At 37.1% G+C, this 12192-nt stretch overlaps 2 protein-coding genes across 2 annotated transcripts; both read left to right on the plus strand.

The window, feature by feature from the left end:
* Window positions 1-357: 357 nt before the first annotated feature.
* Window positions 358-2912, plus strand: LOTGIDRAFT_166129 (hypothetical protein; the record flags this gene model as incomplete). The annotated part of the gene is made up of 6 exons (XM_009063192.1): window positions 358-415; window positions 949-1002; window positions 1303-1517; window positions 1763-2016; window positions 2358-2466; window positions 2790-2912. 6 exons carry the CDS (start codon window positions 358-360, stop codon window positions 2910-2912), a joined length of 813 nt encoding a protein of 270 aa, XP_009061440.1.
* Window positions 2913-6831: 3919 nt separating this feature from the next.
* LOTGIDRAFT_126999 (hypothetical protein) lies at window positions 6832-7820 on the plus strand (the record flags this gene model as incomplete). The annotated part of the gene is made up of 3 exons (XM_009063193.1): window positions 6832-6974; window positions 7160-7277; window positions 7689-7820. 3 exons carry the CDS (start codon window positions 6832-6834, stop codon window positions 7818-7820), a joined length of 393 nt encoding a protein of 130 aa, XP_009061441.1.
* Window positions 7821-12192: the final 4372 nt, after the last annotated feature.

Below are 12192 nucleotides of genomic sequence, written 5' to 3' on the forward strand. Positions count from 1 at the left end.
TTTTTGGGTCATATATTTGCTGCAGACAGTTATGCACTAAGCTCGATGAGCACATATGTACCAAAGCAATATAATATATAGAAATTCCTTCAAACGAAACAGAACAAGTTGGTTTCAACAACACATGATTTTTTCGGGGGTTTTTTGGCATTGTGACATCAATACAATGTTTGTTGTTCCTTTTTATAAACTTTTTTTTATATCATATTATACCCAGTACACAGCCTAATTTAATTGATGTATTGATGCAAATTTTTTTTCTTTTTAATGCGAATTTGTAATCCTCGGGGCAAATTATTTCTCATTTAAATGCCGGTAAAATAACGAAAAATGACAAGTCTTCTGAAAACGGCCACGATGAAGGTCTTTTTATTAGTGACATGCTTTATGTTGTCGTTGATAGTAGACATTTCAGGTAAGCAACTTTTTGCTATCTTTTAATACATTTTGAGGTAAGTGAATTCTCCTAATATACAGGTCTATGGTGATGTAGATCTATGTTTAGAAATTGGAAAAGGAGATACCCTATTATTCAAAAGGAATTGAAAAGGTTTTCCTACATTTTTACGTGTGTCAGTGGCAGCTCTTTGCAATCCCCTTAATTGGATGGGTAGTTTTCTTCTGTTAATCTTCGATATTTTCAGTTATGTTTAGACATGAAAAAAAAGCAATTTTATGGTCAGGGTGACAAGATGAGGTAGAAAATTCTGCTTTGAGAAAATTTGGTCGCATAGCATTTTGCCAAGAGCTCATTTGATGTCAGGAGCATCAGCGGACTCCCTCGATAATCGTGTGTCACATTTAGTAACAGAATAAGTTCTTGATAATAGGATTCAACAGTAGGTACTTTGTTATATGTTGTGTCAATCTGATCCTAGTAATAAGGAATGAATTCATTAGACTTGACTTAAAGAATTTGTAAGGCTTTATTGTCATATTGCATTCCAGACAGTCGTCCAGAATCATTTCCATTCCATAAATCAGAATGTTCATCTGGTGTTGGTAAGTACTCTTTTAACTTCGGCTCGATAAAGACCAGACAATCCAGAATTACCCACTTAATAACACTTAAAGAAATAATCCAAAACTTGCGTTGTGCTATATACATTTAAAGATGAGTAACACTAAACAACAACTAATAGCAAGACGGACTCTCGGAAGGGGGTGTATGGTGATGGTGGCATCAAGAGTTCCAGGAGCATGTTGACGCCTTGCTTGCTAGCGACATCAACCAGTAATTATCATCACACACCATTCCGTGATCTTGATTTCAGTTTATGCCACCTGTTACATGAAACAAAGGGGTGACGATGACGGTCGTGGTGATGACCGAGGTGGTGATGGTGGCGATGATAAAAGAGGAGACGATAGAGACGATAAGAGGCGGTCGTAATGTGAGTCGTAGAGGCCGAGATAATGATGGTAATGATGATCGTAGAGACGGCAATGATGATCGTAGAGATGGTAATGATAATAATGGTGGAGTCAGAGGCAACATTTACTTTTCTCAAAAAGTGGTTGGTAACAAGTCTTATAGTGTGAATTGGTATATCAGTAAAAAAATGTTTGTTTTTGTCAAACATATAGTTAAAACATGAATATCATTTTCAAATTCTCTTTTTTAGCAGAAGCAATTATCGAGCAACAAAATATCTTGAAAGACGTTTGTTTATTTTTTATGTAAAGTGTTTCTGATGGGCCTTCCTATGTGTCATCATGTAAAATGTTTATCTTGGAAATTTTCTTATCCTCTGTAATTCAGGATAGGGATTGCACGCCAACTAGTGAATTAAAAGTCCGTGTACGACTTAAGGGTGTGAATGGTGATGGTGATAATAATCGGGATGGTCGTGATCGTGGTGATAATGGTGGTAAAGATGATAATGACGGCAGACGAAGGCGATTTCATGGTCTTCATGTTCATCAATTTGGTGACTTAAGAAAACAATGTCTCGCAGCTGGTCCTCACTATAACCCACTTGGAAAAGACCATGGCGATAGGCGTGGTAATCCAAGGTAAGTGTGGCCATTCAGATTGATGGTCAATGTACACCTGTAAGTAGCCAAAGGACCACCTTTAGAATGAAGAATTTGCGTCTCTGTTGGCCAAATAAGGTGCTGGAAAAGTACGGCGGAAAACGTAATTTCATTTCATAGCAGGATGGTGTGTCCGGAAATTCAAATAAAACGCGCCGTTCATTCAATTTACGACGAAATCTTGCTCAGGAAGACAAGAAATCATGTTGCAGAGAGAGGTACAGACTCTGCTTGGTAGAAGAATATCACTTTATAGTCATTGTTGAAGTGTTGCTATGAAATAAATGTTTTAATGTTACTTTACTCATTTATTATTCCAGACATCTTGGTGATTTGGGAAATGTTCGGACAGACCGCAGGGGTAATATTAAGGAAAATTTCCGTGTGGAACAAACATCATTAGTAGAAATAGTTGGAAGAGCTGTGGTTGTAAGTAATCGTCGTTTTTGAATTTAAATGGACCCATCTCACTAAAGATTCGAGATAGATACGTTTAAAGTATGCTTACCTCTGACAGTGCTTTAGGTTGGAGAGGTTAAAGTCTAATCGTTGGAATTGGAAAATAAACAGTGGTCCGTAGGCTGCAGACGTTAAAAGACGTCTTGACAGGCTTTGGTGGAACAATTTCCATTTTTAGCGTAGTCCTGGCGGGATCAGATGTCGAATCTTGATGCTGCATTCCCAGATCAGATTTGCGAAAGAGCTTGAGACATTATTAGTCATATGCATGTACATTGTTTTGTCCATCTCAGTTGCATTCAGGACGGGATGACTTAGGTCGTGGCGGTAACGCAGAAAGCCGACTGAATGGTAACTCTGGAAGAAGACTAGCTTGTTGTGTTATTGGTTACGCCGAATCCCGCAAGAGATATTAATTATCAATTAGATCTTTTGTGGTTGAATATAATTAAATAAATAAATAGAATTTTGTTATTACTTTATTACTTTAAGATATACCCCAATTCATACTCTAGTCTTTGAACTATTCCAATAGAGCGATTCCGTACCAAAGATAATGAGGACAACTGAGGTTTGAATGTACCCTTTGGCATAGAACCAAAATCCAATTTGCAATGTATGTAGGATGACGCAGAGTATACTGTATTTGGGATTAAAAATTGCTCCATGGAATTGTAACTTTAGTACAGAAATCTGAATATTAAATTAATCAAATCGAAATGAAAATAAGAATATCAACACCCTCCCCTCGATACACCATTGTATAAGTAATTAGGTATACACGGTTTCTTCTACTCTTGTGTACGAACTTAGAGGGCAATTCAGGGGGAGCATCATCGGGCCATGGCCCTCCCATCTTGCCTGTGAAGGCCTTATTTGAAGACCTCGGAGAGAAGCTTGTACCCCCCTCCCCACCCAACAGGCATTTTCTACTTACACCCCTGCATATCTGAATAAAGAAACATTGCGCTGTGAGCCTTGGAAAATATACCTTAACTGAAACGTACCAAACGGTCGTGTATATAAATTATGTTTACAAAGATGTAATTAAATACCCTTCATTGTATAAGATGCTGTTTACTTATAAATTAACCTTACTCCTGAATAACACAAATATTCATAATCACAAACTAATACTGTCTAACCTGTAATGGTTACGTTCTGAAATAGGGATAGTTACAATTTAAAGTCCTGCGCTTCTATGTCACTTTTAGTTTTTAGTCAAGGGCGGTAACTAACAAAGAACTAAGAAGCCATTGTGTTCATTTGAACCACTCCAGAGAGACCAAGAAAATAGTCCATTGTTTTAAACCTTTATGACTATCCAGGTTGACACATTTTTAAACGAAATGCTCGCCTCTATTTTTATTTCTCGCCGAGGCCTTGAAGTTCCAGTTTGGCACAAATCTCCCATACTAGACTTTTCATCAATGTAGATAAAAAAAAGTTACAGACATTGTGGTTCACAGAGTAAATATTTTCCAATTTGAACGTTCTAACAATAATATTGTCCCGAGAATTCTTGTCTAGTCATATAAATAACTAAATAAATCTATTATCCTTTTTCATTTGCATTGTAGACAATCAACATCCCTAAGAGAAGCAGTTACATGTATAATAAACAAACCGTAAATAGTATTAGTCATGCGAAGCAGTGGTGTTTCTATTAATCATTAGGTAGAAGAACCAAGGGATCTCACAGCACTATACGCTAATAGAAGACATTTGAAACTGGGGGTGATGGTGGGGGGGGGGCGGGCAAAAGTCATTTCTAGGGCCCCATACCAGGCACCCTAAACAATTCCAAAATACATTTTTTTATATGCCCCATCCCTAGAAGAAATGGATTGCCCCATGAAAAAGCTCTGACAATCTACCATTAATGCCCAATCATTATACCACATTACCAAATTTTAATTTATGTTCATCAACGAAAAGTAATGTGTTATCTATAGTAATAACAATTTATTTCTATTTGAGTATTATCAATTCTCCAGTTTAAGACGGGAGACGAAACGATTGAAACGATGAAGGTCTTTTTATTAGTGGCATGCTTTATTTGGTCTATGACAATAGACATTTCAGGTAAGCAAGTTTCAGTATCCGAAACTATTTTGACAGTTATCGGCCGGACAACTTTCATGATATCAAGAGGCTAGAAGAGAGGCAGAGCTATTGCTGTTTAGTTTCTGTTGTGTTCAAGCCATTGTGGAACAGAGAAAGTAGCAAACAGTATTTCAGGGAAAGTGGCGATCTGTTGTGTTCAGATCTGATGTAGAGACAAGCATAAAAAAACGGATAGTTAACGGAAGTACAATTCCGGATTTCAATGAATCGGTGAGCAGGGTAAGGGTACATTAGTCGGGCTACTTCCTCCGATGTTAAGGCAAAGCTTTGACATTTTTCACAGCGTATAATTTGAAATACTTATTTTATAATGTCCAAATGACAAAGCTATTAGTGAAGCAAGATTTAAAATTGAACTAAGTAATTTTAAAACCGGGAACATCATTTTTAAGCCTAAATAACATTTTACCATCTTTATATCCTGCTGTGCTCGGGGTCTTACACAAACTAAGAATACGTCTAGATGTTACTTAACAGTTTAACCATTTATTTTTGTCCAATATATCGTACTCTAATGAAACCAAAGAGAATTGTGAGCTGGAAAGATCAATTTGAATAAATGAATATTGACACAGACTAGTCAATAGACACAGGGGATTCATAAAAATTACAATCACTCGTGCATTACATACAAATTATAGTTCAAATCAAGAAATAACGCACGAAATAACTCTCTCAGCAGAACTAATTACTTGTTTATTTTCATACGCAAATTTCCATGTTTAATTTGTACCCTATTCTCAGACAATAATCTGTCCGATCAGCTCATCAAGTTTTTTTTGCCCGTTCATACCCTTAACCTATATGAACCATCTTCTGATACTCACTCAAATTAGGTCAGATTACTTGTGAGATTATAAAATCCCCGAATATCCGAATATCTCCATTTTTAATACTCATACATAACGCATGAGCGCCATTGTCGAGGCAAGCTGATGCAAAGTGACATGATAACTAGATCAAATTATGTGACGACAAAAGACACTATTCGGTTCTAGCGTTGACTTAAAACATATTACTATTTCAGTCAGCCGCAGAAGAAGACCAACTGCACGTCGATATTCAGCACGAACCACACCCTCTAATGTACCTTGTCCTACTGGTATAGGTATGTAAACTCAATAAATGTACCCCAAATAATCCCAATGCATACCTTCCCAGTGCAAGCAAGCTTCATTTCTAAAAAAAATTGTGTCCTCCATATGACTGATATGAACATTATTATCTGAATTCACAGACAGACCGATATTTTCTTTGTGATAGTACATGAGTTGGGGTGCAGATGCAGATGGAAACTGCAGTCTTTATTGCACTTACCTTTTAGAATAAGCACAGGCATCAACTAATAAACTAATAGTCAAAATATTGCTTACTGTCATTGTAACTTTTCATGTTCAAATCATCAGGTTCAATCAAATGCGTGTCAAATCAGAAGCTCCATTTTCTCACTAACAAATTCTGACGGAAAGTAACAGAGATGGGCATAAGACAATAAGAATCTACCTTTTTAATGTGTATGCAAATGTAACCATTATCATTTGAAAACAAAACGAGAAATGATATTTACTTGTAGTGTATGCAACTTGTTTGATGAAAGGTGGTGGTGGTAACGATATTCGTAATGAAATTGAGGGTAGAATTGACTTCTCTCAACAAGTGGTTGGTAATATTTCTATATCAGTTCAACTCTTGGGCTTTCTAAACAAATTGTATATTCCTTTCAAAACGAGAAGTAAAACAACTCACTTGTGATCTAATGAGTTCAACCTCTGTCACGACTGATCTGAGGGTTCCTTCTATCACTCGTGATTCTATAGTCCAATCTGACAGGACAACCTCTGTTATCATGAGTAATGTCCAAGTCCGGCCTCTCCTTGGTGACGGGTGATGTCAAAGTCCAACAACGGTCGAGGGTGACATCATGTACAACCTCTCTTTGTGATGTCAGAGTCCAGTCTATTTCAAACGGTCATGTACATAAGTGATGTCAGAGTACAATTTCTGCCACGAGTCGTGCTTAAGCCCAAAGGTCATAACAAAGTTTTAATTGTATCTGTAAAGGTACCTCTGTCATGAATGACGCCGGAGTCAAACCTCTCCGACGTTTGATGTCATGTCATCAGTAATAATATTGCCCAAATTAACACCCATGTCTTTCAGAATCCTTATTGCGTACCAATTGGCGATTTGGAAGTCTTTATACAAATCATGGGTCTTGAATCAGATGATGGGTTACTAGATCATGGTCTTCACGTCCACAAATTTGGTGATTTAAGTGACCAATGCCAAGCAGCTGGCCCGCACTATAACCCCTTTGAACGGGATCATGGTAGAAGACGGGGTAATCTAAGGTGAGTTTAGTGATTTTGAATGATCAGCGATTATGTACATGTTCAGTGGAATTTTATCTTATTTCTCAGAAGCATATCATTGCTGCAAAGGATCTATCAATCGACGTTTATCGTAGTTTCTCCTCTAAAACAGCTTACTTGTGTGTAAAATAAGGAGTTTAAGAAATAAATCTTCCCTTTTGCAGACACATTGGTGATTTTGGCAATGTACGAGAGGATGGCAATGGTAACATTATAGCAGAGTTTCCAGTACCACAAACTTCAATAGTAGGACCCCGATCAGTTATTGGCCGAGCTGTCGTGGTAACTATTATTATTCAAATTATTATATTATGTCTTCTTTAAGGGGAAGCAGGGAGGAGGGGAATACATACTTAGTGAGTTGAGTTTTTTGAAGACACGCACCACAGTGCGTAGTAAAAATGAAATGAAATGGTTTGATTTTTACGTCTTACCTTTCCTGTGTGCTAATGAAGACGGGCAACGCCATGCAGAATGTAATGAGGGAAATTTGGCCAACTGCGGAGGCATCTTCAACGTGCACAGCCTGTAGAACACGTGTTTATTGTCCCATCCGCACGACTAGACGCTTTTGCCATGGCAGCTCCTCTTACCTGAATCACTGACAGTGGGAAACCGGGTAATGGGCGCTAGTAGAGACGTAGATTTAGCATTTTAAACATTCAATTACGTCATTGTTTTTTTTTTTTTCAGTTGCACGCACTACAAGATGATTTGGGTTCGGGTATTAACGACGAGAGTCGACGAACTGGTAACTCTGGTTCAAGACTAGCTTGCTGTGTTATTGGTCGTTCTGACTCTGTGCGAAGCTCCAGAACTAGATGATTGTATTAAGTTAAAAAGATATAATATGAAACTTTTATGATATTCTGATTATTAATATCAAACAGTTTCAGTATTCCCTAAAAAAATTTATTTTTTTGAATTTATCATCAAATTAATGATGTTCATAAAACAAGCATTAGGCCTATTCCATTCAATGACATTGTGGAAGACGAAATTCACAGTATGATTCAAATAAAGTATAATGTTAGCACCGAGAGACAGAACAATTTCTGTTCTTATGCTGGCACATACAATAATTCCTTCAACACAAACGACCAAACGAGTAATTTCCCTTCTATGTATTACGATGAAAATGTGTATATTACAATAACGTAGTGCAAGGCATCGAAAACCAGAAGAAAACTGCCCTGTCGATCCAGACCACTTTCAATTTGTTTTGTTCCATCCAGGCCTGTACATTTGGCAGAATCAAGCCCTCCCTTCCCTGAAACCTAATCACGTTCCACAAACTTGACTTTGTCCGAATAAAATGTAATGAAAACGGTATTGCTTCGATACTAAAAATGATCCAAACTTGAATGTAAGGTTATTTTATAGCAAAGCATAATAAATATAAAAAAAATTACATTTTAAGGGAAGTAGCTTATACAATACAATGAACAATATATGTTCTGTTTCTTATTTAAACTTTTAGATGGTATATTAAAAAGAAAACCCTGGACAATTAAAAATGATATATATTTTAATAATATGGTGTTGTCGAATACGTCATATATCAGTCTAGACTATTAATTGGATGATTAATTATTAATATAATTATAGCATACCAAGGGAATTAACTAATAATAGCTTAAAGGCGAACTGTATATCATGAGAGCGATCTTGATGCCTTATAGATATTTTAAATACAATACCTTAGTACATATGAACCCCAGACACGATTTGAAAAAGGTGTTCTAATTTATTTATGTGTATCGGGAATACTGATAGCATCAAGTCGCAACATTCCAATTTTCAATCAGACGTCTGTGGTTCCTGCAATTCCACTAAAACTCAGTGTGTGATAACATCACCATTCGACAAATAATATTATGCTAAAAGGCCCTTAACAGATAATGGCGTCATCAAACACTTAGTTTTAGTAAAATTTCAGGAACCACAGACGCCTGCTTGAAATGGAATGGTGCAAATTGATGCTCTCGTTGTCCCCGAATCACATAAAAGAAAATCATAAAACCTTTACATTTTCTATAATAACATACGCGTGTTGATAACGGATGTGCCGGGAAAAATGAATTGTCAAACGTCACAAACCAGCCCTGGCCATATAGGTTGACAATCATTGCTTACTTTTGATACGGTGTAGGCCTACATTAATTACCCTAGAGCCATCTTGTGTTATTTATAAAACGAAATGGTGCTTCGGGCGTACCAATACTATTTACGTCTCAAAGCTGTGGGCCAATTGTTTTCTTTAATGAGGTCTCTAAGACGCAAAAAAAATAAAATGAATAGAGTTTTACGTCCGACTTTTCTGTACCATGTAGGCTAATGAAGACGGTGGGGAAGTTTTGTCAGGACAGAGGCATTAGCCTGCTCTCATTCGATTTCCATCTGTCGAGAGATCTTTAATGTGCACAGTCTGTAGTACGCAGGGCCTCGAGTAATTCTCACAACCGATCGACTAAGCACAAAAAGAAAATGTAACAAAAATTCAAAACAACATTCAAGTCGAACAATAAAATTTAAACTAAACATAAAATTTTGCTATTTATAATTTTTTCATCCCCGACGTGTTATAATCTGTCGTTATAAATGTTTTACTGCACATACATAAATCAAACACATTTCCTAAATTTGTGAATTGCTTTTAAAACGCCAGAAACATCAAAAATGTATGAGTGACTGGAGATTATTTATTTTACTGAGCCTAGGGGAAATCTATAGTTGCTATAGATGTCAAGGCAGGCTATCACTAAATTGATGTGAAGGTAAAATGGAGGTACCCATATGCATATTCGTCTTGATATTAGGATGTTTAAATAGCAGCTATGCTCAGACAGAATTCAGTAAGTATCTTTTAATAAGTTATCTGAGAACAAAACACATTGGTAATCAAAAGAATGGATAAAATAACTGAACACTATATCTTCACGTCACAAAAAAATGCGCCTCACTGGTTTTTTTTTTGTTTTTTGTTTTTTTGAAACAAAGCGATTTTGAAGCTATTGTCAACAAGATTTTTTATGTGGACTACGATTTTTGTATTGAGTTCTCTGTCAGAAACATTCCTTGACGTTAATTGTAACCGTGCTACATTACGAACGCTGATTTCCATGACATTTAAATATAAGAATCGAACGCTAAAAAAAGAAAAATACGACGACATATTTCCATAAAGCCAACGACATATTTACATAAAGACGGCGCCATAGATTTCCATAAAGACGACAACATACTTACATAAAGACGGCGACATACTTACATAAAGACGGCGACATAATATTTACATAAACACGGCGCCATATATTTCCATAAAGGCGACGACATACTTACATAAAGACGGCGACATACTTACATAAAGACGACGACATATTTACATAAATAGAAGCTAAAGCTTGTTTAAAGAAGCTAAAAAAAATATGATTTCAATCAGTTGCATAAGCTTACTTATTTGTTTAAACTTTTATTTAATACACATCTCTTTATCCAGGATTGAGTGAGCTATTTGCAACAGATGGCAAAAAACCAGACACTCGAACGGTGGTTCACATTCCACAACCGTCGGTCAACAAAGGCATGGCGAGAACCAAATCTGAATCCGGAAACCCACAAACTGAAGGATACATTTTAGTTCCGCAAGTTGTTAAAGTTCCAAAAAGAGGCAGCAAAAAACAATCGACCTCTAAACGACAACGTCCTTCGAACGTAAAGAGGATAACCTCGATCGATCTGTTGTCAGATTTAAACCTTAATCCGTCAAAAGACAGGTTGTTCAATTTAACTCGAAGTCCACCTAGAGATCGATTTACGGATTACACTGGAAGAGATGCAGACAACAAGGCGAATTCACCAAGAAATCGTCTTTCAGATTTAAGCCGCAGTTCATCTCGCGATGTTATAACGGAGCTAAATAAACTTTCGTCCAGAGATCGCGAGTCCAAATCACGTACAATCCTACCAGTGATTTCAACAGATTCTAGAGTGTCATCAAGTCAGATTGAAACTATTTCTCAGATACTGAATGTTCCCAGGAGTAAAGTATTAGCTAAGTTACCACAGATTTCTCGTATTTTCTCGCAAGCAGCTAAAATCCCTTCTAGAGGCAAAAATGACCTTTCAAAAGTTCCTCGGCTGACACCAAACAGATCAAAAGAACCACAATCTGTTTCTAAAATACAACCAGCACCACGTAAATATCCATTGGTACAACAACAAAGTCCTCAGCAACAAAATCTTCAACAAAAGCCACAACAACAACAGCCACAACAACAACAACCACAACAGCAACAAATGGCAAAACTCCAGATAAAACAACAAGAAGTACCAAGACTACAATTACAACAACCAGATATTCCAAAACCAGTTACACAGCAAACAATGCCAGTATTCACAACTAATCCAAAGATTTTTAATTCACCTCAAACACCAGATATGGCTTCTCCCCCAATGATGAAAGCATTTACAGATGGGTCAGAACGTGGAATGAACCCAGGTCAAATTGCTGACCCGATGAATCCTATCCCTGGTCCTATGGATCCTGCCAGTATGCAACAAATGTCACCGGATATGCCGCCATATCCACCTATGAGCCAACCTTCATTAATGCAGCAAATGACTAAAACCTTTTCAGATGGATCTCAAATATCGTCTGGATCGCAGACTCCAGTTGTGGGACCTCCAATGACGCCTGATCTAATGCAACCAATGCCGCCTGATCTAACAGCAATGCAACCAATGCCGCCAGATCTAACAGCAATGCAACCAATGCCGCCTGATCTAACAGCAATGCAACCAATGCCACAGATGGGCCCGGATATGCCACCATATTCGGCAATGGGACAAGCGGCAGTTTCTCAATTAATGCCAGGAAATCAAATGGGGGATATGTCATTTATGCCACCACCAGACATGCAACCTATGCCCCATGGTTTCCAAGATCCGGCAATGGGTATGGACCAATTTGGCGGCAATGTTGATCCAGCATGTGCCCTTGGACAAGGTAAGCGATGCTACTTTTATTCTTGTGTAGATATTAAAAGGTTCACAGTTAAGATGATAAATCCAACTTTTTTATTGCCAAACTGGACATAAAATTTGTTTACCTTATTCACATGTCTAATTAAGACTGAACGCAAGATTTATTAAGTTGATCATAATCAAATGACAATTCAGAATTACCAATTAATAT

This window comes from Lottia gigantea, assembly GCF_000327385.1.
Source record: "Lottia gigantea unplaced genomic scaffold LOTGIsca_56, whole genome shotgun sequence".
Classification (NCBI taxonomy): domain Eukaryota; kingdom Metazoa; phylum Mollusca; class Gastropoda; family Lottiidae; genus Lottia; species Lottia gigantea.